The 27,691-nt window shown below is 45.2% G+C and overlaps 1 protein-coding gene across 4 annotated transcripts in view; it reads right to left on the reverse strand.

The window, feature by feature from the left end:
* Nucleotides 1–24,798, reverse strand: part of SLX4 (SLX4 structure-specific endonuclease subunit) — a 39,056-nt gene extending 14,258 nt beyond the window's left edge. Inside the window, exons 1-9 of one of the 4 annotated variants that reach the window (XM_074965680.1) lie at nucleotides 24,666–24,798; nucleotides 12,594–13,295; nucleotides 11,461–11,709; nucleotides 9,469–9,646; nucleotides 8,375–8,590; nucleotides 6,847–7,064; nucleotides 5,458–5,717; nucleotides 3,599–3,815; nucleotides 1,136–1,224 (exon numbers count right to left, since the gene is read on the reverse strand). In XM_074965680.1, the coding sequence (XP_074821781.1) occupies nucleotides 1,136–1,224; nucleotides 3,599–3,815; nucleotides 5,458–5,717; nucleotides 6,847–7,064; nucleotides 8,375–8,590; nucleotides 9,469–9,646; nucleotides 11,461–11,709; nucleotides 12,594–12,963 (1,797 nt within the window). In that variant the 5' untranslated portion in view covers nucleotides 12,964–13,295; nucleotides 24,666–24,798. Of the gene's footprint in view, nucleotides 1–1,135; nucleotides 1,225–3,598; nucleotides 3,816–5,457; nucleotides 5,772–6,846; nucleotides 7,065–8,374; nucleotides 8,591–9,468; nucleotides 9,647–11,460; nucleotides 11,710–12,593; nucleotides 13,296–24,665 lie in introns of all 4 variants that reach the window. The other 3 variants (XM_074965679.1, XM_074965678.1, XM_074965681.1) reach the window with 3 other exon arrangements.
* Nucleotides 24,799–27,691: the final 2,893 nt, after the last annotated feature.

Genomic DNA, 27,691 nt, shown 5'->3' on the forward strand with positions numbered 1-27,691 from the left:
AGCGAGAACCTCAGGCTGAGAAGTGGGGCTCCCAAACCCCCAACAGATTACATGCCAGAGCTTACCACTGACCCCTAAGAGACTGGATTCCTTTCAGAAGTCTCTTAATGCTATCAGCCAAAAACAAAAGTCTTCATCCTCAAGGATTCAAAATATATCTGGCCTGAAAATCCACAAGGCGCCATGACATATGCACCGGATAAATAAAGGATAACAAATTTCTACTACATAAAGTGGATGATCTTGATAACAAAGATAAGAATTAGAAACCTCTACAAAATTATACATATACTGCAAGTGTGGGAACTTGAGTATGATTCTGCAGGGCAAGGTCCCTGCATCTGGGGTTAAATGTGATCGATGAAGTATTACAGGCTTGATGGGAAACCCCCTGGGGATTGCATACCACATGGCACTGCACTGCGCACCATGTGGGAGTGCAGAATCTGGCAGGCCGCAGCTCTCAAAGGACACTTCGACCCATCCAGCTATCTTCTCTGAAATGTGTTCACCTATGGACTGAGGGTACCACAGAAAGATTTTCTTGGAGAGTAATAATAGTGCTGAGCTCTTACAAAGTGCTTCTCATCCATAGATCTCCCAGCATTCCATCCCATCTGCAAGCTTCTTATGCCAGATGAGTGAGTTCAGTGTAAATCAGCCTGACTCTGTAAGAACCCATCTCTTTATTTTTATTTATATAACTAGGTGCTGGACAGACAGATAAGACGACATGGTTTTCTGCCCTGAAAAGCTTAGAAACTAAGTGCATTACCTCCTGTACACAAGGCACTTGTCTTTACACAAATCACCTGGATATTTACCTAATGTTCTCATAGTTTAGATCTTTCTATTTCCCTGTAGGACAAAGTCTTGGTCACATACACAGGCCTCTTCGTGGGCATTAGTGAGACACTGGGTGTGTTGACATCAGCTGCCTTTTCTGATGATCCCTACCACAGAAGGATGGGACCTCAGGGCACCTCTTCCTTTTCTACAGATAGGGATGTATTTTGTGTCACTCTCTAGGTATTTCTGCTCTTACATGAATTAACATGCCCCCTTCAACCCCCGAAATACACAACAGTAAAAATACAAAAAAAATAAGAAGAACTAAACAAGGCTCTGTCCTTACTGTGTGAAGGCTGCCGCTCTGGCACATTTTCACCTTGGATTGAGGGACGAAGCCACTAAGTGGAATGTCGCTGGCCACTGATTCTCCTCCTCAAGGAAGAAAATACAAACCAAATTCAAACACAACCTCTATGCGAGACAAGCTGCAACGTAAACATTCCTAATGGCACCTGTGCTTTGACAGATACCCCAAACTTGTGATTCCCCCCACTCATACGTGAACTAGTCCTGACATGTCAGCCTCCCTCTCCCTTACTTAACAGTGAGCCTCTGGGCTGGGCTGCTGATGTCTGAATCCCATTCGGCTGTGGGCAGCACCCACCTACCATGGATTCTGAGTGAATCTGAGACTGGGGTTTCAAAGTGTGGTGTGCAGAACAAAATGGGGAGTGACGGAAGAAACCTAAGTCTGGAGAAACTGGTACAAGTTCATTAGCATCTATTTAATGCCTTTCATCTCAGAGGGCTCAAGCCAAAATACATATATGCATGAGAATTACTTCAATCACTAGCAAAGTGAAGTCCCCTCCAAAATGGACCAGGGCTGCAGTTTAACATGCCCAGCAGCGCTACACAACAGGAAATGAAGAATACTACACCCAGCTGAAAATGCAGAGATGGCACAATTTATTAACTGAGTTCTCCTTTATAGGGACACAGGAGATACATAATATAACCATTCCTGACAAGTGGCCAGATCCTCAGTTTTCAAGGGCCACTGTCAACTTGAAAATCACTTCACCCTCTGAAAATCTGGCACCTGCTGTTGTTCTAAGTAAAACCTTAGGGCAGCGGTCTCCAAACGTTTTTGATCACGCACCCCTATCAGTAAAAATTTTTTGAGCACGCACCCCCAATATATGTGTATTTATTTATGTATAAATTATATACATGTACTACTGTACTAATATATTGTGTAAATAATAAAACATACACAAAAAATAGAAATTAAAAAAGATGACATAAAGATGAAATAATATTTTTAAAATAATTTTTTATTTTATTAATGGTACAAAAAACCTTTTTGCTCTCACTAAAAAAAATTATTATTAATAATATTTTTAGTGAGAGCAATGTGATGAAATATGCTTTATTATTTTTGAAAATCTTGGTTTAACACTTTGTGATACAGCGGGCGCTCAGGATGGGGTGCGGAGTCTGGGAGGGAGTTAGGGTGTGGGAGGGTGCTCAGGGTGGGGGTGCGGGGTCTGAGAGGGAGTTAGGGTGTGGGGGGGGCTCTCAGGATGGGGATGCGGGAAGAGGCTCAGGGCTGGGCAGGCAGGAGGTGCAGAGCACTTACCTGGGGCAGCTCCTGTTTGGTGCAGGGGGTGTGCAGCTGGCTCTGCGCAGCGCAGCACCACCCCCATGGCCACGATTCTGCGAGCCCCCCCCCCCCCCCACGGCAGGCAGGGCCACCCAGAACACAGGGGCTTTAGGGGCTTCAGGGCTCTGGGCTAAGGGGGACCCGGGGTCCTGGCCTGCAGCTCTAAAGCCCCTTTCAGAATGTGGCCCTGAGAGCACAGGCCGGAGGACTCAGGGGCAGCCGTGCAGCCAGCGGCCGGAGAGAAGTGGCACCTTCCCCTTCAAAGTGCCGCTTCTCTCTGGCTGGCTTTGAAGGGGGAAGTGCCACTTCTTTCCATCCGCTGGCTGCGCGGCTGGCCCTGCTCCTCCACGAGCCGGGGGACTCAGGGCTGTCCCCCCACCCTTTTTTCCCCCTTCTGGCGGTGCTCCTCCTGCTGCGTCCCCCAATTGATCGTCTTGCGCACCCCACTTTGGAGACCACTGCCTTAGGGGACTATAACTGTGAGATGAGAGAGAAATAAATATTCTGTTTTCTGTTTACACAGAGTTTCCTTGTGTATAGTCAGCCTCACTATTTTGCTGATGGTCAGTTGCAATTCCTGGCTCACATTCCAGCATGACATCACTACTGTGCTCTGTTTTGGGAGAAGCTTACAAACATCACGGCCTTCCGTGGACTCTGGAAGAGTGTGCTGCCAGTGTCCGCCAACAGACATAAACAGGGAGGGGTGTGCATGGAAAGAAAAGGGGGAGGTGAGGAGGGCTGGGCCAGGTATTTTTAGCATTGCTCTTGGATGTGTCCAAAAGACCCTCCTGGGCATCAGCTGAAGAGCAGAAAAACACTTTTTAAGGAATTGTAAAAATAAAACTCAGGATATGCTGTTTAAAGGGACTCTGTCCAAACTGGGATGTATGAAAAATAAGTCAGTTTAAAAAGTGTCAAGTTGACAGTCTCCCAGGCTCACACCTGCCGCAGAACAGTGCCCCATACACCATGCTTGGCACATTCATGATTCTGTGGGAAAAGTGCCACCTACTGAATCACCTTTATTATTTCCTGCAGCCTCTGGTCAAGCCTCTGCTATCCAAGTTTTGACCAGGCCCAGTTCTACTTAGCTGATGTGATTTGATGGGATCAGTTCACAGGGCTGCCAGAACTTACTCAGTTGCTTCACTGCCCTGGTGTGGTCAATGTTCCACTGCGTGAGAGTAAGTCCTTCCCCAGCCAGCTCCACCAGGTCCTCCAGAGTCTGAACATCCTTCTGGCTGCAAGACAGAAACTGCTGCTCTCCATCAGGGTCTGCCTGGGGATCATCAGAAGTTCTGTTTCCAAGCCCCACAGAAGCAGGATCAGGATGATTGCTGCTGGTCTGTAACTGCTGAGATAGTTGTGGTTAGTCAGATCTCACTGATGGCAAAATAGTCCCTGACTTATGACAGACAGACAGAAAGAACTGGTTCCTGTCTTGTGTGTTCATACAGCTTGGGAATCACTCAGTGGCTGGACTACACTCTAGTTCAGTTTTAAAGCCCTAGTGTAAAGGTTAAACAGTCCCCAGATGCCGTTGCTACCTACAGAGGCAAATTTTCTTTGCATACGGAGAGGTCTATGGAGATAAGAGAACTCAAACCACCATCAGAAGCAAGCTGACTGCAATGGAGAATGTGAGAAGAGGGGTTTCCCTGGGAGTGTACCTGTGTGACAGCAGCTGCTAAGCAGGGAGGATGGATGGTAGAAGTAGTCCCACTCTAACAGCTGAACATTTCATTATGGCTGGAGCTCATGGAGACAGCTATGGCTAAGGCAGCCAATGGCTCCATTCTGAAGGGTCTTTTTGCAGTTACTTATAACTTAGAACTTTTACCTTTTGGGCTGAAATTTTCCAGGTTTGGTCTCTCCTTTAGGTTTTGTGGTGTTTGGGTCCCCCCTGCTATTTCAATGAAAACGGCTCAGCCATTTCAGAGAATGAAAATTATGAGGGAAAAATACACTCTTGCCATTATTTAAAATGGTTTGTAACCTGTTTTTGAACAGCTCTAGTGCCTCATCATTAGACACTTGAAATCTGGCACAGAAGTAGCTCTTAGGTCAGATGTGTGCCTTTGAGTCACCAACTGAAAAGCTGCTGGGATTTAACTGAGTTATAAGAGTTGAAACAAGGTACTTGCACATGCACACCACATTTCTTGTTTTAAAAAAGAATGTCCAACTATTCTTCTGGTGTCCATGAATAAGGAAGGCAGCAAAGTGAAATTTTCCCTCCTGGAGAGTAAGTGTGAAAAAAGACAGAACTCTGAAGGAGTCCTATCAATGTTTACACTGAATGAAGTGCAATGAAAGAGGCGGGAGATCTGTGAAAAAAACAGTCTGTGATTGTGTAATTAAAGAGTGTACCATAAAGCATATGCACGAGGGGGCAGAGTTAAGTTTGCACGAGCAACCTCAGATTTGGCAAAGCCTGATGTTTGAATGCTTCACTTTGCAACCTTAATTTACTTGGGCCATACTCTTTGTATGGAATACTAACAAATGTCCTCAAAACACAGGTGCAACTTAATTCCTATCTAGTCAAGTACTGTATATGGATTAGGAAACAGATATAGAAGGTGGTGAGCATGCCAGAGCCAATCAAAGAACCAGGAACTCTCTGGGCCGCAACAATGCAGGAGGCAAACATACACCTAAACTGGGGTCAAAATGACTGGTTAAGATTTCCTTATCTAATTACCCTCTATCGCTGCACAGCTTCTTTTTCTGAAATGTAAAAGAAAGAGACTCTAAACAGACCAGCAGGTGCCTTTGCCTTCAGTTCTAAAAGCGGATGTACACAGTCAGACCACAAGAGGGCAGTGGTGGAAACTGGAAGGGTAAACACGCAATGCCAATGAGTGTGCAGACTCAGGAGGGCGGCAGGGCCCCAGAGCAAAGGAGCGCAACTGCAAGTGTGAAAGAAAGAAGGTGGAAGGGACAAGCCACTGGTGAGAATAAGTAGTAGAGGAAAGAACAGAAGGATTCCTCACCTGCACAGGTTTCCAAGGTAAAATAGGAGGCGTTAATCCCACTGCATAGAAGGATTCTGGGACACAGGGTCCCGTCAAAGTACTATACTCCCACAAAATGCAACGCTGGTCTTTGGGCAAAGATAGAAGCCAGGCTGCCTTCCTAGGCTCCTCCTCCAAAATCCTGCTGGCAGGGAGCGGAGGGGTGCTCGGGAACTCCACCTCCTCTGTTAATAGCATGGCCATCCGGTTTTGGATCCGTTTATGGGCTGTCTCTGGATCTTGAAGTAACAATGGAGGAGGCGTGAGGGGGGTGTTCTTACGCCTTTTTTTCTCTATAAAAAAAAAAGTGTAGAATAGAACATACAGGGTGCAGGAGCACAACATGCAAGCTCCTCTGAGAGCTGAAGACAGGGAACATGAAGTGCAGCTCACAGGCCAAATGGGGCTCACAGAGCTCCACAACACCTGCAGCTGCCTTCATTTTTAATACAGAGCAACAACCCCCTTGAAACTACAGCTCCCACTATGCATGCTCCATGATGAGAGCTGTGAACTTTGAGTTTCACTTTCATCATATGCAATCTCTCTATTTTACTGAAGTTATGGGCATCTTCCAGGTTCATGGCAAGATACCAATGCAGCTTTTGGTTGCCTGTCCCTGCCGCAGGAAAACAGCGCAGCACCTTGCAGCCACTGTCACTGTCTCTTTGTGACTTCTGATGCCCAACACCAGGTCCCCAACTCCACACAACTGCCATTCACCAATCTCTGTGCCTTACTGGCTTGCTTTCTCCACTACCAGGCTCTTCTGCATTCCCCAACGCAGCTGTGAGCTCAGTAACTGGAGCCTTGGCAGGAGGACGCTAAGAATTAGAGCACACTCCTGAAGAGTATCTTCACCCTCCTTATTTTCCAGACAACTGGCTTTCTTTCAAAATCTTTATTGCATGAAGCATAAGCAAGGCATGCAACCCCCACTATCCATTCTCCATCACATGTCCATCACAGCCGCAACATGGAGCACAGGTAAGGTTGGGTGAGCAGCGTGATTCAGGTTGGATGATAACGAGTAATGCAGAGTACGTGGCAGTGGAAAAATGGAGTGACCCCTTAGCTGTTCATTTCTACACTGTACAAAAAAAAAAAAAAACGTCTACAACTTCAAAACTCCCAACAACAGAAAGAAAGTGTAAGACTACAAGGGGACTCCACTGAAACTCACTGACGACCAGGAATCCCTTTTAACTACGTTTTGTGTAGGAATTATATATTGCGTTAGAAACTGACATGAGATATAGGCAGGGTTGTCATACATACACACCACTTAGGTTTTAATCCAGGATATACTGTGTTACATTGCTCTAAAAACACTGCCAGCCACTGACACTAAAACACTTCAATATGTACCTGCTCCAGGCTTCCACTTGATCGGCAAAGCACTCTCCAGTTTAATGCTTGTTACCGATTTTGCTTCCTCCTGCCTTATTTGCTCCAGCAGAGATCGTGACATTGCCATGGCAACCAGAAGATCCTCATCGGTGGTCTCCACCTTGGATGTCTTCTGCTTTTTCTTTGACTCCTTCTCTTTGGAGGAGCCTTTTCGCTTTGATCTACCTAGCTGATTGCTGAAATGTAAGAATGCAGCATGACACACAAGTTAACTACAACTGGATCAGAGACAAGGAGCACTCCACATCAGCTGTTCTAATCACTTAGGTAGATTCCCATTTCCAGGATAAGGGGAAAACATTCACAGTAAACTACTCTTGAACAGAGGGAAGCATTTATCATCATCTGTGGACCCTTAGAGCAATCTGGAGACTGTTTGAAAGGGTAAGTGGCACTTAAACCGAGAATTGTGAGTTCAATCCTTGAGGGGGCCATTTAGGGATCTGGGGCAAAAATTGTGGATTGGTCCTGCTTGAGCAGGGGTTTGGACTAGATGACCTCCTGAGGTCCCTTCCAACCCTGATATTCTATGATTCTACGATGCAGACTGGAAACCTGATATGGTTTCTAATTGACTGATCTGCCCTTTTTAGGGATGATCCTTAGGACTATCCTCTTAGAAAGAAAATCATCCAGGCATGGGAAACCTCAATTTCACTATCTAGGAGGTTAAGAGAAGGGCAGAGAGGATGCCACTGAAGCAAAACATAGAAGCGTGTTACACAGTACCAGAAGCTGGCTGTAAGTGCTTCACAGCTGCTTCTGGAATCTTGTGTTTGCAATTCTGCCTTTTAAGTCCCACATCCTTTAAAACTTGGTGCCATAGAACAGCAAAAAACAAGTCAATGTGGGGCAAAAAGCGCAAACACCAAAAAGTGCTCTGCCATTTCCAACTTGGCTGGGGGGACAGGAATCAGCTTCTCCCCAACCCAATGGGACTAACAGACTTTCCACGTATTGAATTTAGTAGTCAGCCAGTGTTTGATTTACTATATAGACACTACTTGAGGCACTTGCTCAGAGAAAAGCCGATTCCACCTAGCCCCCATTCTCAGCATAAATTTTTATACATCCGATTCTTATGTGTATTCCCTCTTCATGTCTAGGTACAAAATGTTCCTAAGCTCCAGTCTGTCTAATAAACTCCAATGGACCATTCAGTTTAATTTTCATAATTACCTCAGCTAGTGTAAACACCTCAGCCAAGTCAATGCAAGACTAATCCCTGTTTTGCCCCTCTCTGCTCAGCCATTATCCCCTCCACCCTACTGATCATCTTGGTTGCCCTACTGTGCTCTCACCAACTGAACTGCAGCTTTCTTCAACTACGGTGCCGAAGCTGGCTCCTGTCCGATTCCTCCTGGTTTCAGAGCCCACACAGGGTGTGCACTTACCCTGACTCTACAGACTGGTTTCATGGACATGGAGTTAGTGCTTCTCTCAACCAAAAGGATTCTACTAACATCGCTTATTTGCTCCAGCTCACCTGGGTGCTACAGGGAGCCCATCACTCAGGGCCAATGCCTGCGATTGCACTGCCTGGAGAAGCAACTGCGGAGGGACCTCCATCTTGACAGCACAGCGTTTCAAGTGACTGGCTCGGCTTTTGGGTGTATGGAACTGCTTCCCACAGATGGGGCACTCAGGGATCTGTGGGTTGCTAGAAGAGGGCACCTGTGACTTCTCCATCTCATCCAGACACCTGCAGGAAAACAGCAGAGTTTGCTCTTAAAAGTATTTAAACTCTGCTCACACTAACACTTTTAAACCACATTAAAGAAGAACTGGAGTAATCAGCTCTAATGCCTGAAACAACCGAAGCAACACTCCCTAAAGAAGTGTGTGTTACATATTATACACTGTTACCTAGCAGCTCTGTGTTCTTGGGGAACGAGGGCACAGTATCCAGCCTGTCTGATTCACGAAAGACCTCCTCCCTCTACCCCACCCCCTCAGCTTGAGCCAAAGCCGATCAGAAGAAAGATTTACAAAAAGCAATGAAAAGGCAATGGAAGACACACCTAAACCCTTGGGACAAGGGTGACAGGATTAAGGAAACTCCCCCAGCCTCATCTGCATCGAAGATGGGACAGGGAGGCACCTCCATTAGTTAGCATACAGAATGGAGAACAGAGATTCCAAGGCAAGAACAGCACTGAACTGTGGGACCAGAAAAGCAGGAAAGCACTGCATGATGGGTAAATCTCTGCTCCAGATGTTAACGAACCCACGCCTGCACACACCCAGCTCAGTAGTTATCAGACCAATTCTAGTAATAAATCCTTTATTGGTATCCAAAATACTGAAGCTGCCTAATTGCATTGTGAGCTCCCTCAAAGGAACACCACCTATAGCCAGGAATAATTAGTTCCTATTGAACAAAACAACTTTGTGCTACAGGACAAAGAATTCAGTCCATGCTGTGACCCTCACAACAGGTTATATTTACTTACATCTTCAACGTTAAAATTACTGTGACACCACCTCAGCTTTTGTCCTTTTCTACAGTAGTTAGGCCGGCTGAGTCTCTAGTCTAGGAGCCCAGGGGAGAGAGGGCAATAATAAACACTGGCCTTTCACCTGTTAACATGCTGCCCCCGTCGTGTTGCATTCATGGCTGAGAGGTCCCTCTGACAGATCTGACAAAAAAATAAGCCTGCCTCTTCCAGACTTCCAGGTACTACTTCTTTGAGCTCCTGCTGGAGGGCCACTGCCAGGGCAACATCTGGCTCCTTCGCAGGCAGATCCGGAGTGGTCACTAGGGTGAAGGAAAGATCTTCTCAGAGACAGCACTAAGCATTTTTATAAAAGGTTTGAACCTGTTATATTCAGTTATTTTATTGAATTGGATCCTTAAAAATACAAGGTGAACTTTCTCTAGCACCTTTCATTCTAAAGGGTCTCAAAGTGCATTGCAAACTACACACACAGCATCACTGAAATGCAGCCACTTCTGGGGTGGATGGTGGCAATCAGCACACCACCATACAATACAGCAGAGGAGAGCAGTGGTGCAAGGAGGGCGGTCTGGTCCAGTCTGCCAGTAAGATATTTATACTTGGTACGCTGTACCAGAAAGACAGAGAAGGAGCAGAAAGTGGGGCAGCTCCTCTGGCGTGGCTGTATCATCCCCACCTGTAACACCACCCTGTTCCACGTACCTTTGTCTAGTGTCTCCTGTCTGGGTCTGCAGGCAGTCCTGCCAGAGGGCAGGGCTGCGGGCGGTACTGGTACTGCCGCGCCAGAGGACCTGCCGGCGTGGGGCCAACGTTCCACTCCTTTCGCTGCTGCGGTTCCTGGGAGAGCCCTGCAGTTTAGGTCAGTGGCGAAAGGAGCAGAATGTGCAGCTCCTCTGGCGCGGCTATACCGCCCCCAGCCCTTGCACGTAGCTACATGCCTGTTTCTCCTCTCCGGGGTCTGTAAAGGAGCCCCACCAGAGGACAGGGCTGGGGGCGGTACAGCCGCACCGGAGGAGCTGCTGGTGTGGGGCTGCCAGGGCTCCTTTTGCCACTGCAGTTCCCAGGAGAGCCCTGCCATTCAGGGCTCTCCCAGGAACAGCAGTGGCAAAAGGAGCAGAACCCCAAGCTGGCAGCTCCTCTGACATGGCTGTACCGCCCCAGCCTTGCCCCCCAAGCCTTGCCCCCCGAGCCTTGTCCTCCAGCAGAGCTGCTGTACAGACCCCAGACAGGACTCAGGAGGAACAGCTGCGTGGAAGGCCTGGGGGCAGTTCAGCTGCGCTGGAAGAGCTGCTGGCGGGGGGCTGCCCGGTGGCCCCACGTTCTGCAGCTTTCGCTGCTGTGGTTCTGGAGAGCTCTCTAGTTCAGAAGTCTGTGGCGCAGCAGAAGGAGGACAGGGCCTCCCCACCCCTCCCCAAAGTAACATGGGATGAATCATGGAGAGAGAGTGCGCAGGGGTCTGGGCTGGGGGCGGGTCACATGTGCAGGTCACATGTCCCCCCCTTTAGCTGGTGCAACGTATTGGTGAGAAATGAATTCTATTTGCACCACTGGAGGAGACGGGGAACTTTGGCTAGGGTCACTAGGGCAAGCCATGGCTCTTACATGAAGGCCAAGGAGATTTTTAATGTCCACACAGAGCCAAGATGACCTTAGTTTTCAAAGATTCAGTTTATCTACAATGATATGGACCTCCTTGAAAAAATGCTTTGAGATCTACTGATGAAAGCTCTATATAAGAGTTAGCTATTATCATTATTCTTACACTGGAAGGACGAAAGAGTGAACTGATCCTATTGGGATTTGAATCTGTGCTTCCAAGAAATTTATTTCAAACAGGATACTTAGATCATCATCCCCTTCAGGATCTAAAAGCCTGTTACAGACATTAACTAAGCCACACAACAGCCCTGTGAGGCAGGTATTAATGGCCTCATTTTACAGATGAGGAAAGTGAGACACACAGAGATTAATGGATTTATCCAAGGCCACATAATGAGCCAGTGGCAGAGCTGGAAATAAAATCCAGGACTCCTGAAGCTGACTCCCAGTCTGGCACTCTAACCACTAGACAACACTCCCTGTATGTTTAGGATAGATTGCATGAGACATATACCATTTCCTGGCTGGTGGTTCTCCTGGCTCACATCAGGGATGTTTCCATCTGTTACTGTCTCTGGCAAGATGCTGCCCAGGGTGTGTTTCAGCTGTTTTGGTTCCACTCTCTTAAACTGCTGCATCCTCTCCAGCACCAGCTCTGCTACCCGCAGCCTGGTTCCTGAGATCTGGCGCATCTTTGCAGGGGATGAGGTGGAGGTTGCTGGTTCTGCAGCAGCAGCAAAGGATGATCTGCGCTTGTCACTGCCTGGTGGGGAAAAAAGCAGTCCTAATAACTGTCCCATCTGGGGCTTTGCAAATCTGCATTAAACACCCAGCTAACAGGCCAGATGAGAGGTTTTTCAGAGAAGCCTCCTTTTACAGCAGCCTGAGAGATTCTTGATTTTGGAGTATGCTGATTCTGAGTGGACTGGATGCACAATCTGCTTAGCTACTGAGTTTCACCCCATAACAATAATCATACCTAGCTCTTCTACAGCACTTATCATCAGTAGATCTCAAAGTGCTTTACCAAGGAGGTCAGTGTCGTCAACCTCATTTTACAGATGTGGAAACTGAGGCACTGAGCAGTGACATGTCTGGCCCCAGGTCATACAGCAGGTCAGTTGCAGAGCTGGGAATAGGACCCAGATCTCCTGAATTCCAGTCCATGCGCTATCCATTGGGCCACACCAACTCCGAACCAGCGCTCTAGGATCTGACTTCCAACCTCTACCAATGATGGGGCCTGAGAGATGCTGAGCAGTAGGGGTGAAGGGTTTCTGGAGAGGAGAAATAGGGAGCAGCAGGCAGAAGGAGTTGCCAGGGCAACACCTCACTGCAGCCTTGGCTGCTTTGGGGAACCCTCCATTCTCTGTGCTTCACCTGACCGAGGGAGACCTCTCCTATCTGACAGCACTGTTGAAGAAAAGTTACTAGAAACAGTCAAAGGTGTCAGTCTAACGAGTTGAATACTGTCTAATGCACTGTCTAATGCAAAATGCACCCCCTGTGCCATCCTAACTGCCTGGTACCCCTCTTGGGTGGAGTTTAGAAAAGTTCCACTGAACGGGAGAGTCCTTCCAGCCCCAGGCTATTTTCCATTAGAAACATTTCAGAGTGAGGGAAGGAGACAGAGGTTGGAGATGTTACCTGCCAGGCTGTTCTGATTACAGTTTGGTGTCATAGCATACAACTGAATGGCAGAACGAGGATCTCCATTTCCATCTCCCAGTGGAGGCCCATCATTTCCACAGGCTGTAGCTTCACCTTCTGGTTCATGCCCCAGTGCCTGCTCATTGGAGTCCGTGCACCCTGGCAAGCCCACTCTCTTTCCAACAGAGGAGTCATGCTGGCTTTTGCTCTTAGCAGCTGACTTGCTCTTTTTTAATTTGCTTTTTGTTGCAGTGCTCCTTGTCCCGCTCTGAACCTTCCTCCCTCCCTCGGCATCTCCAGCCTTTTTCCTGACCCTGCTCAATAGGTTAGCACAGAGTTCTTTAAAATCATTGTCCAGCTCATCCATCAGCCACCAGCCTCAAGACGCTCAGCTTGGCTTCAGTGTGATGGAGCATGTGGGAGTACTGGACTGGGACAGCAGGGTCAGCGCAGATCTGCCTCCTTTGATGACCTAGTCCTCATTGTGCCTTCCACCATCCCGGAGATCTGCACGCTCTGGATTCCAACAAGATCAACAGTGGGCACGTTTCTGGCTGGTCCAATATTTCGCCCTCTATAATCACAACTTAGCCATTAAGTCTAGTACAATCTTCAAGGAGTCCATTTGATATCATTCATATTTAGGGGATTTCCTTGCTCTTTGCGAAGAAGGCTTTGCGAGGAGCTTTATCACAGCATCTAAATAAAAGAGATAAAAAAAGAGTGTAAATGAAGGATGGTCTGGAATAAGGTGGAGCTTTGAGGATCAGTGCAGGAAAACCCTGAATAGATAAGGTATATAACTGACACAAAGTATGATCAACACTGAACTGCCAACAGACACAGGGCATGTTAGGAGGTGAGACACAAGCATTTCAAAGTAGGTCCCTGACATTAGGCACAACTGTCACATACACAGAAGCATGTTTCCTACTTTATGAATGGGCTGGAGCTCAGGACTTAAGAGTGACTTTTTAAAAAAAAAAAAAAAAAAAGTTCTGGAAGTGAATGCTAGGGAGTGGAACTAAAACCACACACACACACGTCAGATTGAACACCTATGCCGTCATAGTGTGAAATTCAGGCTTTTGTCAGAGCACCTTTTAATAGGATGGCCTGACATGGATAAGGCTTTTTCTGCTCCTGGTCTGTGTCTGGGAGCAACCCCACTATACATAGTCAAACCCACATCCCTTCCCTTTCCTCTCTCTCTATACACAGATACTTACTGCTGTCTGATCACTTTCAGTGTTTGCTGTGGTCATTGCTGGTAAACACTGCCTTGCAGGGCCTGAGGAAGGTTCACTCAGCAAACCAGACACTGGCCACTCTACAACGTTCCATCAAAGTACAGAGACTAAATAATCTGAGGTTTCAGAGTAGCAGCCTTGTTAGTCTGTATCCGCAAAAAGAAAAGGAGGACTTGTGGCACCTTAGAGACTAACAAATTTATTTATAATAATCTGAGAACATTTTAAAAAATATCAACAAATATTGTTGTTTTTGTGGATACAGATTAACAGGGCTACCCCTCTGATACTTAAGAAAAAAACTTTAATCTCTCTGAGTTATAGTAAACATAACACACTACTCAGGGGTTACCTGGATAGACATGTCCAGATGGAAATTGATCAAACCCCAAGTGATATTACAGCTAGATCTCTATTCTTAGACTGACTTCTTCCTAGTCCCAGAATATGGTATGGGCATGACTCATTTACAAGAGGTTTTATATTGCTCCCAATTCCTACTGCTTTCAGTCCTGAAACTGAGCGTTTCACTTGGAATGGCAGCAGTCACTGTTCAGTTTCTCCAGCAAAACTCTGGGCACCAAAAGAGTCAAAATGCAGGAAAAACACAAGATGGATTGTTTTCTCAAATGGCTTGGCTTCAGACACACAAGGCGAAGGAATGCTGGTTACACACTTTATGGGTCAGCCTCTCCTATAAGCAATGACAGATGTTAATGGATATTTTTCTTTCAACAGTCTCCCAAACCTGTAGAGATTTTGCTGTGAATCTTAGAGTAATTTCTTATGAGAGAGAAACAGATTTTTTTTTTTTTGTAGCCAGTTCATTAAATTTATTTTCCTGGACAGAGTCTTGAGGCAGTTGTCACGACAAATTGACCACATTCTTCTAAGTAGAAGACAGCATAGAGAGAGAAACTGAATCTTCAGCCTCTAAGTTTCTACACAGTCCTCACAGACAAACTAGTGCTGTCACATTACTTAATGGTGACTTTCAAATACTGTACTTTGAAACAAATCCAGCACTTCTTTGTTTACTGTATGTGTTCAATGTGAGATGGGCAAAGCACAAAACTGATGTAGAACTTACTTTTTATATTCCTTCTTTTTCAGGTCTCAAAGTCTGGATTTGCAGGCTCTTGGTCATGCACTGTGCTGACAGTATCACATGAAACTTGCGGCTTGTCTTCACAAGAACACGCAGAAAATTAATCCGAATGAAAAAGGTGTGAATTTAAAGTGGATTAGTTAAATTGCATTAAATCCCTGCATGTTTTCTGATTCACTTCCAAAGTGAATTAAGATAAATCAAATTAATGCTGCTTTAAATCTGAATAAGAGTGTCCACACTGGGGTCCAATGCAGTTTAACGAATCCATTTTTAAAAAATCATTCAGATTAACTTTCCTGAGTATTCCCATGTAGACAAGCCCTTAGAAATCCTTGGGCATTGGCTTAAAAGGGAAGGGAAGTATTGCTTCTTCACAACACTTCATGGTTTGCAAAGTGCTTCTTTTAAATATCATATGCTCTTCCCCTATGGGATCAAAAAATCTTTCAAAGCCACCCAAACTAGCAAAATAAAATAAAAACACCACCACTTAGACCACCTAGATGCCAACCCTATGATCCAGGTGGGTCCTGTGACTGATCTCCCATCACTGATCTCCCATCACTCGTGCATGCTGGGATGTCATACAAAATGGGACCAATAAAAGTGGATGTTGGGACCTGGAAAAATATGGGGGGAAAAGGTAAGAGTTAATTATGTTCTGAGTGCCTCTCTCACCTAGGCTATTTGACAGACAGGGAACACAACTCTAAAGGTGCTAGATTTTTCAAAGAATTTGCCATCTCCTTTAAATAGTGTAAATTATTTAAAATTGTCTGTGAGATCAGCTATAAGGGTCTCAGGGATTTGAAGGTTCAGCTGCTTTAGGCTTTCTTTTTTCCAAGTAGTGAAGTACTCTATGGAAATTATGACTACAAAAAGAAAGTGAACCATGAGCCCTTCTCAAGAGGAAAAGCATGAAAAAGTCAGTGAGCAAATCTACTGGAAGAGAAAGAAAACTAGACACCACAAAAATAATAATTATTAATAAAAATACTTTATTTCTCTATTTACTCCTGAAATAGATGACTTCTTGTCTCATTGGAACATAGGAATTCTGACATTGGATCTAGTCCAGTATTCTGTCTCCAACAGTGGGCCAGATGCTTCAAAGGATGGTACATGAAATCATGCAGTAGGCAGATGTGGAATAATCTGCACCCCACATTAAATCTCATCCTAATCCCTAATGATTATCTTAAACCCAGAACCATGAAATTTAATATCCCTTCCAAAATGTGTTAGCAGTAATGACAACAACTCTGGATATTCTTGTTACCTATATAATATCCAATCCCTCTTTGAATCTTGCTAAATTTTTGGACTCACTGACATCCTGTGGCAATGAATTCCCCAGTTTAATTAGGTGCTGTGTGAAAAAGTATTTCTTTTTATCACTTCTGACTTCACCAGGTTTTAATTTAAAACCCTGTAAGGTGTTCAAGTAGGGTGGTCACCAACAGTGCTCCCTCTAATTTTTTCCACACATGTGCGTGATGAATTTTGTTATGTGCATCAATATGGAGGTGATGTGTGGTGGGACCAAGGGGTTCGGAGTGTGGGAGGGGGCCCAGGGCTGGGGCACAGGGTAGGGGTGCAGGGGTGTGAGGCCTCCGGGAGGGGGTGTGGGCTCTGGGGTGAGGCCAGGGATGAGCAGCTCAGGCTGGGGCAGAGGGTTGGGGTGCGGGCTCTGGGGTGGGGCAGGGGATTAGGGGTTCAGGGCTGGGGCAGAGGGTTGGGGTGCGGGCTCTGGGGTGGGGCAGGGGATGAGGGGCCCAGGGCTGGGGCACAGGGTAGGGGTGCAGGGGTGTGAGGCCTCCGGGAGGGGGTGTGGGCTCTGGGGTGAGGCCAGGGATGAGCAGCTCAGGCTGGGGCAGAGGGTTGGGGTGTGGGCTCTGGGGTGGGGCAGGGGATGAGGGGTTCAGGGCTGGGGCAGAAGGTTGGGGTGGCGGGGTGAGGGCCCTGGCTGGGGGTGTGGGCTCTGGGGTGGGGATGGGGATGAGGGGCTCGGGGTACAGGCTGTCCCAGGGCCACAGTGGGGAGAGAGGACTCCCCCCAGCAGCACCTGGGCTGGGGGGAGAGGCGCATCTCCCCTGGCCATGGCAGGTCCGGGACTGAGTTGGGGCCGAGGAAGGGGCGCCCCACCACCAGCAGGTTCAGGCTGCGGCTGGGTTCAGGCCGCGGCTGGGTTCAGGCCGATGGAGGGGTGCTCCTACCCTGGCTGTTCCGGGCAGGGGCTAGGTTCAGGCTGGGGGAGGGATACCCCTCCCCCAGCAGGTCCCAGCCAGGCGGGTTCGCTGAGTGCCCATGCGGCGCTTAATAGGCTGCTGCGCAGCCACCCAGCTGTGCAGCTTACAGGGAACTTAGGTCACCAACAAATCCACAGAATACCTGGTATTCTGGTACTGGTGCATGAGATCATGTCAGTGGGGGCTAAGCGGCACACTCTTCAAAATTGCTTCCTCCACGTGTGACACTGGACAAAGGTTTTATATTAGTACCAGACAGGGAACAAACCACAAAAAACATAAAACCAGAAGCTTAAAAATCAGACAAATGGCCTGTCTATGTCCAAGTAATTTACATTTTCCCCTCCTATGTGCATTCCTTTGCATTTATCAACCCTTAACTTCATGTGCCATTGTGTTGCCCATTAACCCAGCTGGATTAGATCTTTCTGAATTTCCTCACAGGCCTGTCTGGTCCTGACTAACTTAAATAATGTTGTGTCATCTGGAAAATCTTATTACCTCACTGCTCTCCTCTCTGTCTGGATCATTAATATACATACACCGGACCTAGTATCGAACCCCGAGTCCTACTGTTAACTTTTTGCCTTGATGAAAATTGACCATTTATTTCTACTCTTTGTATCCTGTCTCCTAGTCAGTTTCTGATCTATGACAATACTTTGCTTCTCACACCATAACTACTTAACTTCAGAGTGGATTGATTTAAATCAAAGTGATCTGAATCACCAATTTTAATCAGTATTTAAATCAGCAATCTGGAAACCTTGATTTAACTCATTGATTTTTAATCTTGTTTTGCTTTTGTACTTTTTAGTTACTTTCCTAAAGAAAGGTTGATTCTCACTGGTTGGTAACCATTATCACATGTTGATTTGCAACTAAATATAGCCTCTACACTAAATTTGGTCCTTCTTTTTGATAACCAGGAGGATACACTATATCTATACACGTTTATTTAAGTTACATGGCTCAACTCCCATTTATTCAGATTCTTAGCATTTATATTTTTTATTATATTAGAAAATGATGAACGATAGATTTCTTATTTACTAGATGATTAATTTTTTACTTGTGATTTGTGTCAAGTTCTATTTGGATGGAAATTGAAGTTCAATTAAAAATGCACCAAAACAGCATTTAAAAAAAAATAAATAAAATTATCTTAAATGTTCTGGACACATAAGGAAAAAAATATATCATAATATATTTTGCATTTAAAATTAACTGATTTATTAAGCAAAACAAGTATTATCTGTAGTTAGTGAACTGAACTGATTGTTTCCAGTCACCCTGTCCATCAAGATTTTAGAACTAGTAGAGTTGGTTCTCTCCCACCTACTTTTTATTCATAAGTTGGAAGAGGAAAACAAGCTTTCCTGCTTTTTCAGCTCCCATTCAGTTTCTCAACTTTGAATGAATTAGTCATTGACCTAAACTAACTGAATATACTGATGTGAAAAGAAAATTCTCTCTGCACCTGCCGAAGAGGAGGCTGCTGCTGTCAAAGACTAGTTTAGCACTTCAACAAACTCTGGTTCCAGATGCTCAACCAGTGAGTACCACCAATTCAGGGGTCTGACTTTCTTTAAAACTTAGCAGCAAACATGTACTGCTTACCATTATTTTTTTATTTTAATTTGATTTTAATAGTTTATAAGTTTAGGACTTAATATAATTTATCAATTTCAAATTTAACTATGTTTATTTAAAAAATAAATAAACTTGTATTTAACTTAAATTTTAAAATGCCAAGTTAAATACAAAAAATATTTTTATCCACCCCGCTTAGCTTCTTTAGCATCTTCCTGTGGGAGACATTGTCAAAAGCCCTTTGAAAGTCTAAGTAAACTATGTTGACTGGTTTTCCTTTATCCACTACTTTCCTGACATGTTCAAAGTATTCAAAAGGTTAGTGAGACATGATTTTCCTTTGCAGAAACCATGCTGATTTGACCCTCACATTATGATTTTCCACAGGTTTTATCATTATATTTTTAAATATCATTTCAACCAATTTACAAGGTACAAATGCAAGGCTTACTGGTCTGTAACTCCCCAGCTCACCCTTATAATCTTTTTTTTAAAATAACGTAAAACATTTCCTACCCTCTAATCCTCTGGTGCAGTAGCTGTTTTTAATGAGACTGAACATTTTTTCCTAGCAGCTCGGTTCCCTCAGGACTCTTTGATGCACCATCTAGGCCTGGTGACTTATTGTCTTTAAATCACCAATTTGTTCCAGGATCTCTTCTTCTGTCATCTCAATCTCAGCGACTATCTCATCTTTATCATCAGAAAAGTGCAGGTCTGGAATAGATATCTTCCTGAAACCTCCTCTGTATCCTGTAGACACCTGTTTTCTACCTTGCTACTAAATACACTTCCATGTCCATTATTCATGAAGGCCTCATTCTCAAAGATCCAGATTCTGCCACCCTTACTGATAAATAATATGTTACTCTGTGATTATTCCTTAATTTGAACAGGATTACCTGGGGAATAAGGCACGAAACATCAGTAAGGGTGGCAAAATCAGACCCTTTAAAAATTAAGGGTCTGATTCTGACATCATTTGTTGTTCCCTCGAGGAGATAGTGCAGATTACACCATCCTACAGAGAGCCATGCTGGTTCCATATGCCCACGGCTCCATCAGCAGCACAGCTTTGAAGGAGAGTGCGAATTCTGACGTGGGATGCAGAGAACTGGGAGGAACTGATACATTTGCAGTGCCTGACACTGAAGAGCAAGAGACCCAGACTCAAATCACAGTCTGTGTGCCAGCCATAGCTTGGACTGCTAAAAAAGCAGCTCACCCATGTTTGGGGGAGTGCCTCATCTCACTCAAGAGCAGATCAATAAAGTATTGGCACTGATGGTCCCTCAAGGGTGGCCATAATTTAAGGAGGTCCCAAGGGATAGGGTCAAAGTAGCGGGAAGGTTGGAGGCGCCTCATTCTTCAAAAATTAAATTAAATGTTTCTTTTTTCCATATGCACCTAGGTTTCTAATTATAGAAAGTTCCCAATGAAGAGTTGCTCCATGCTGCTGTGCTGGCACTATAAATATTACTTCCCCTCCCTTGAAGGCTAGTTACAAAAGATCTGGAAGGTTGGTAGCAGAGTCTTCAATCAAGCCAGTCAAAACACAGCATGGGGAAAGAACTGGTGTTTGTGCTGGAAACCACATAGAAAGAGACAGACCCCCTGGAATATTTCCAACCCAAATACTGCAACTAAAAACTTTCCTACAGTCCTCAGTACTTCCCATTCCTGCTGGAAAGAAACTCACAGATACAAAGCAGACCTTCCTGAGGAGCAGAGACCTCTATGCCTCTCACACACCTTCCCTCATGCAGTCTCTCTCTATCCAGTTCTACACAGGTTCTTATACCATGCTCGTCACAGTAGTATCTCCAGCACATGCACTTATCTGTAAACACAGTATGGCAGACTCACTATATTGCTGGACTGTCCACAAGGTATGGCTTCTCTATGGCCCTGGGTGAGCAGAAAACATCTCAATGTGCAATGGCAATCACAAAAGCTAAAAGAATATTAGGAAAGGGATAGATAAGAAAATATCATAGTGCCACTACAGAAATCCATAATATGCCCACACCTTGAATACAGCATGCAGATTTGGTCATCCCATCCCAATAAAGATATATTAGAATTGAAAAAAGTACAGAAAAGAGCAACAAAAATGAGGACTGTTCATCTTAGAAAAAAGATGACTAAGGTAGGATATGATAAAGGTCTACAAAATAATTAATGGTGTGGAGAAAGTGAATAGGGAAGTGTTATTTACCCCTTCTCATAACACAAGAACCAGGGGTCCCTTAATTTCATTAAGTACTTCTTAACACAATGCACAGTCAACCTCTGGAACTTGTTGCCAGGGGATGTTGTGAAGGCCAAAACTATAACTGGCTTCAAAAAAGATCATGGCGGATAGGTCCATCAATGGCTATTAACTCAGATGGTCAGAGGTGTCACTAAACCACTCACTGCTAAAAGCTGGGACTGGATCACAGGAAATGTATCACTTGATAATTGCCCTGTTCTGTTCATTCCCTCTGAAGCATCTGGCACTGGTCACTGTTGGAAGACAGGATACGGGGACAAATGGACCAGTCATTGGTCTGACCCAGCATAGCTATTCTTATGTTCTTCTGAATCCATGTACAAGTGCAACCACAAAATACCATCAGTACCACATTCAAGGCAAATAGCTTTAAGAAGTAATTAATAACCTCACCTGCTCATCAAGCTGACCAAGTCTATTAAAAATAGACTTTCTGATTTGGTTCATTGCTCCCAAAATGTATTTTTACATTTCTCTCAAGTAAACTACTTTTTCTCTGACTAACTTAAGTTCCAGACCACTCAGTATCCCATTGCAATGTTACTTACCATTGTTACACACCCCATCTGAATGCTATTGTTAAGCTCTGATATCATACAAACAATTTCAGTTTAGAACAGGAATTCCCACTTATTTCCATTTTGCAGACTACTGCAAAAGAACAAGAGACCATCTCACAGACCTGCATTTGAAATGCTCTGATGCCTGCTTCTCAAAAAGATTAATTCTACAAACCATAAACAAGGGCTTTGCACACTCCTGAAACATAGTTTGAGATTGAGTCGTCTAGAACAAAGTATTTAATCATAGCACCCTGTTTATGTTGCTGTACCGTATCACTAGGCACTTCCACTGGATATCACTATTATCACATACGGCTAGGGCTGGGGGGGAAATCATATGTAAAAGGACCTGTGGTCTATTTTTCTTGGACTCTAAAGCTGATCTTTAAAAAGTTTCTAGATGTTTCAATAACAAAGATACATCTTTGTACAGAGCACTGTGTCCTAATAACCAGCATGCAAAAAACTACCTCCAGCCAATCAGCAGCAGCAGGCAGCAAAGGTGGAAACTCACCCACTCCATGGATCTCAATGAGATCTGAACTTCAATCCCACTTGGGACTTTTTCAGTGCTAAAGCAATGACTGCACCCACCTGGAGACATGAGATTTTCTAACATCTGTACAATGTCCAGCACAATGGCGCCCCAATTAGGACTAGGGCCTTTGAGTATTATCATAATATATGTATTTACTCATGATAATAATAAAGGCCCTGCAAACACTTGTGCTTAACTTTACTACCACGAGTAGCCCACTGAAGTCAATTCAACTACCTGTGATAGTAATAATAAATCACAATAAGACCTAGCTTTTATATAGCACTTTTCATCAATAGATCCTGAAGCACTTTACAAAAGATGTCAGTATCATTAACCGCATTTTACAGATGAGGAAACTGAAGCATAAAGTGGGGGAAGGTGACTTGCCGAAGGGCACACACCAGGCCAGTAGCACAGTAACCCTAAGCTGGAAATAAAGCTGAGCATGAGAATGTTTGCAGGCTCAAGGCCAACACTTTGTCTTAAACCAGTGCTTCTCAAGCTATCTGATGTGGGGGACTGGCAATTTTTCCCCCCAATGTGCGCACAGACCGGCAGCCGATGGCCCGTGGACCGGCACCGGCCCGCGGACCACCACTTTGAGTAGCACTGTTTTAAACCACCACACCCCCTGCTTTTCCACCCAGGATGAGCTCTTTCTGTACCCAGTCCCTTCTGTCCTTGAAAGCGAAAGGCAGATTTCCACTTTGCTGCCTTGAAGAAGCTGCAGAGAGAGTCCTCAACTGCTGAATCCCCAGGTAATGTGGCCTGAGTGAACGTGCATTACCTATTTTTAAGCAACAGCACAAGTGAGTGAAGTAGCTAACCGTGAATTTGATTACTATAAATATCCGTAACCATAAGACAGTGCTGCAATAGCCTAAGGAAAAATCCACGCAATTTTTAACAATATCCCACATTTTAATTTTTACTGCAAATTCCTAAAGGCATTTATTATTTCATCTCTGCACCACTTGGTTATGTGTAGAATCTGCATGAAAGGCCTGATTCACCTCTCTTGCCTGTTTAATTCTACTGAAGTCAATGGAGTTATTTCTGATATACACTGATAAGAGAGGAGAAGCAGGCCCTAGATATGGCAATTGTTTTGGCTTCACTTTACTAATATAAATCTAACTTTTAGTGAATTTAATCCTAGGGATAGATGCCACACTGGATACTGAAATCTTCAATCCATAGAACAATTACTACAGAATATAGGAATTGCCACCTGGATTGGACCTGAGATCCATCCAGTCTGATATGCTGTCTCTAACAATGGCTAGTACCAGATGCTTCAGAGAAAGATGCATGAAACCACTCAATATGAAGATATGGGATTATCTGCCCCCATGAAGACCTCACCATAATCCCTAATAGTTAGAGGTTGGTTTGAGCACTGAAGCATTTTCATCTCTCTTTCAAAATTTGTTACCATTATCTATTGTAACTATGAATGTTCTTGTTATCCATATAAACGCTCAATCTCTCTTTGAATTTTGCTAATGTTATGGCCTCAAAGACAACCTGCGGCAATGAGTTCCACAGTATAATTACACCTGTGAAATTTTTTTACATTTGCTATAATTTAATTCCATTGATATCCCCTTGTTCCTGTGTTGGAAGACAGGGAGAACAGAAACTCCTGATCTGCATTCTATATACCAGTAATTATTTGATAGATTTTTATCATGTACTATCACAATCCACTTAAAAAAGAGATGAGCATTTTAAAAGGTATAATAAAAAGAGGATAATTTAACAGTGGCTTTACTCTTCCTTTTAAAGGGCATTTATTCACCAAATCCCATACTGTAATATGTTTTCTCCACAATTCCAGTTAGATGTTTTGCCACTTTTTAAAATCCATGAAAATCAGACTGAATTGTACAGCAATGTTTCCCATTGCCCTAAATATGAGTTACAGATAACTTTACCTATGCTTAAAAAAAAGAAAGTGAGCTAGTATTGTTTATGCTCCCCTGAACCAGGGTTTGTCCTTTGTCCCTTTCTAGGCCGTGGGAGGTTGGAAAGGTGTAAGGTGATCAGGCCAGCTCGACTTCCTGCACGTGTACTAGCTATAGAAAGGAGGAGGTAACACTGGTCGGCGTGGAATGCACATTAGGAAACCTTAACCAGCGCAGTGCTATGTCAAGTGCCTCCTCTGCTGGTGGGCAGAGGCTGCCCGTCGAGTTGTCACTAGTCTTGCCCCATTTCCCAGCAGGTGCTGGGGAGACATCATGCTGCTAGGTAACACAGTGATGATGGTACAATGACATCAAAGCAGCACAGCCTGACGTGACCATGGTATAACGGCACAGTAGTGACATCATCTATACGTGCTGACATCATGGATGCGGTGCTGATGTCACGGAACAAGCAGTGGTGCCAGGGCTGTCAGGGCAATAGGAAACCTCCCCCCAAGGTGCAGGCAGGGCCCCCCTCCCGCTACACCGGCTCTCCCCGGCCTCCCCTGGCCCCTCTGACCTCTGCTGGGAGGGGCGGGCTCCATCCGCTCCGCACCCCTTGGCACAAACAGCCAGGCGGCAACAAATTCCGTCCGAGGCGCATGCGCGCATGATCGGGCGCGCATGCGTAGAACAAACGGTGGCGGTTGCCCGTGAACACTAGAGCGCCTTCCGTCGCCTTGTCCCTTTGCGCATGCGTAAAACATGCCGTCACTTCACAAGGCCCACCTCCCAAACGTGTTTCTCTACGCATGCGCAAAGCCACACCTGTGTGCCCTGCTGGGCATGCTCGGGAAGAGCTAGGCAGGGGAGGGGCCGGAAATAATAGTTAGGGGAGCTCCCCCAATGGTGGCGGCGGCCGTTTGTCAGTCACGTGAGAAGGGGGGAGAGCGGGCCCGGTTGTGGGGAGGGGCTCCGCGCTCGGCTCTTGCCAGTCACGGGAGGCGGGGCCGCTTCGCCCGCCCCAGGCTCGCCGCTCCTGGTGCTGGAGCGCTCAGCTGCCCGGCGGCGCACCTGTCCTAGTGCCCTGGGCAGCCGGGGCAGTCGCAGCAGGCAGTGGCCCTGGGTCCGGAAAGGAGGGAAGTTCGGCTTTGTCTGCGCTACCACTTTTGTTGGCCAGGGGTGTGAAAAAACCAGCCCCCTGATGGACATAAGTTTCACCAACAAAAGTGCAGGTGTGTGGTGTAGAGGCTCTTGTGCCAACATCGCTTCCGCCGCTGGTTGGAGGTGGTTTAATTAAGTCAGCAGGAGAGCTCTCTCCTGCCAGCAAAGAGCAGTTACCCATGAGACAAGGTCTGTAGTGTAGACACAGCCGTAGAGGGAACTTGCCCTATCCGTAGTTACCAGTGCACGGAGAATGGAGCAGTCGCTTCCCTTCGCACAGCCCTGTGATCTGACAATACGGAATCTCATTACTAGCCCAATAACTTCAAAGAAAAGAAAAGAAATACCCCTTGTACAATATAGTCTCAGCAGCTGGGTAGTTCACTGTCACAGGAGGACAGAGGAAGATTATTTTAACACCAATGATAATTATGCATACTAAAACAAGGGTAATCTTTCAATGGAAGTTAGGAGCCTAAATACCTTTGAAGATCTGGGCCTGAGTGGCTTTGTTGAATGTAAGCCTGCAAAATTCATTCTCTCAATCTCATACCAAAGGAGCCATTGAATGCTTTTCAGTATTTCAGGCTCCTGCAATGGTTTTACATTTTAAGCATTGAGAAACAACTATGTTGGGCCTTCTGGCAAGACTATCTGAAATAAAAATCCCTAATGGCCCTTATTTCACACATGCACAGCTTGGTTATGTGTTGGGGCTTTGTTGGGGGATGGTTCCTGGGATTCAAATAAGCCAAGTTTCCACCTTTCAATATCCATAGGTCCTACACATGCCTATCACAACATGTGGTGTAGCTCATTCACTGCATCAAATGCCCCAATGTCCAGCTGAAACCAATCACTGCACTCTCAAATGAACTCACACAGAAAAATAATAAAAGACAGAAACATCGTATCTCCCCTGGGTAACGCTTTTCACAAAACAGGTTTCAGAGTAACAGCCGTGTTAGTCTGTATTCGCAAAAAGAAAAGGAGTACTTGTGGCACCTTAGAGACTAACCAATTTATTTGAACATGAGCTTTCGTGAGCTACAGCTCACTTCATCGGATGAAGTGAGCTGTAGCTGACGAAAGCTCATGCTCAAATAAATTGGTTAGTCTCTAAGGTGCCACAAGTACTCCTTTTCTTTTCACAAAACAGTCATTCCTTATCTGACCTCTGACTCCTTATTCTCAAAGGAAATCTGCACAACACCTTCAAAAGACAAGCCTGTCCTAAATTCATAACTTTGTTAGGTTTCAGAGTAGCAGCCGTGTTAGTCTGTATCTGCAAAAAGAACAGGGTTACTTGTGGCACCTAAGAGACTAACAAATTTATTTGAGCAAAAGCTTTTGTGGGCTACAGCCCACTTCATCGGATGCATGCAGTGGAAAATACAATGGGGAGATTTTATATACACAGAGAACATGAAACAATGGGTGTTACCATACACACTGTAACGAGAGTGATCAGTTAAGGTGAGCTATTACCAGCAGGAGAGGAAAAAAACCTTTTGTAGTGATAATCAAGAGGGGCCATTTTTCCAGCAGTTGACAAGAACGTGTGAGGAACCGGGGGGGGGGGGGGGGAATAAACATGGGGAAATAGTTTTACTTTGTGTAGTGACACATCCACTCCCAGTCTTTTTTCAAGCCTAATGTAATGGTGTCCAGTTTGCAAATTAATTCCAATTCAGCAGTCTCTCGTTGGAGTCTGTTTTTGAAGGGTTTTTTTGGTAATATTGTGACTTTTATGTCTGTAATCGAGTGACCAGATAGATTGAAGGGTTCTCCGACTGGTTTTTGAATGTTATAATTCTTGACGTCTGATTTGTGTCCATTTCTTCTTTTACATAGAGACTGCCGATTTGGCCAATGTACATGGCAGAGGGGCATTGCTGGAACATGATGGCATATATCACATTGGTAGATATGTAGGTGAACGAGCCTCTGATAGTGTGGCTGATGTGATTAGGCCCTATGATGGTGTCCCCTGAATAGATATGTGGACACAGTTGGCAATGTGCTTTGTTGCAAGGATAGGTTCCTGGGTTAGTGTTTTTGTTGTGTGGTGTGTGGTTGCTGGTGAGTATTTGCTTCAGGTTGGGGGGCTGTCTGTAAGCAAGGACTGGCCTGTCTCCCAAGATCTGTGAGAGTGATGGGTCTTCCTTCAGGAGAGGTTGTAGATCCTTGATAGTGCGCTGGAGAGGGTTTAGTGGTAACACCCATTGTTTCATGTTCTCTATGTATATAAAATCGTCCTACTGTATTTTCCACTGCATGCATCCGATGAAGTGGGCTGTAGCCCACGAAAGCTTATGCTCAAATAAATTTGTTAGTCTCTAAGGTGCCACAAGTACTCCATAACTTTGTTAGACACTAAAAACCACGGACTCAATAGACACTGAACATAGGCCTGCAAAACTCATTCTCTGAATCTCATAC

The sequence above is a fragment of the Natator depressus genome, chromosome 10, assembly GCF_965152275.1.
Source record: "Natator depressus isolate rNatDep1 chromosome 10, rNatDep2.hap1, whole genome shotgun sequence".
NCBI lineage: Eukaryota > Metazoa > Chordata > Testudines > Cheloniidae > Natator > Natator depressus.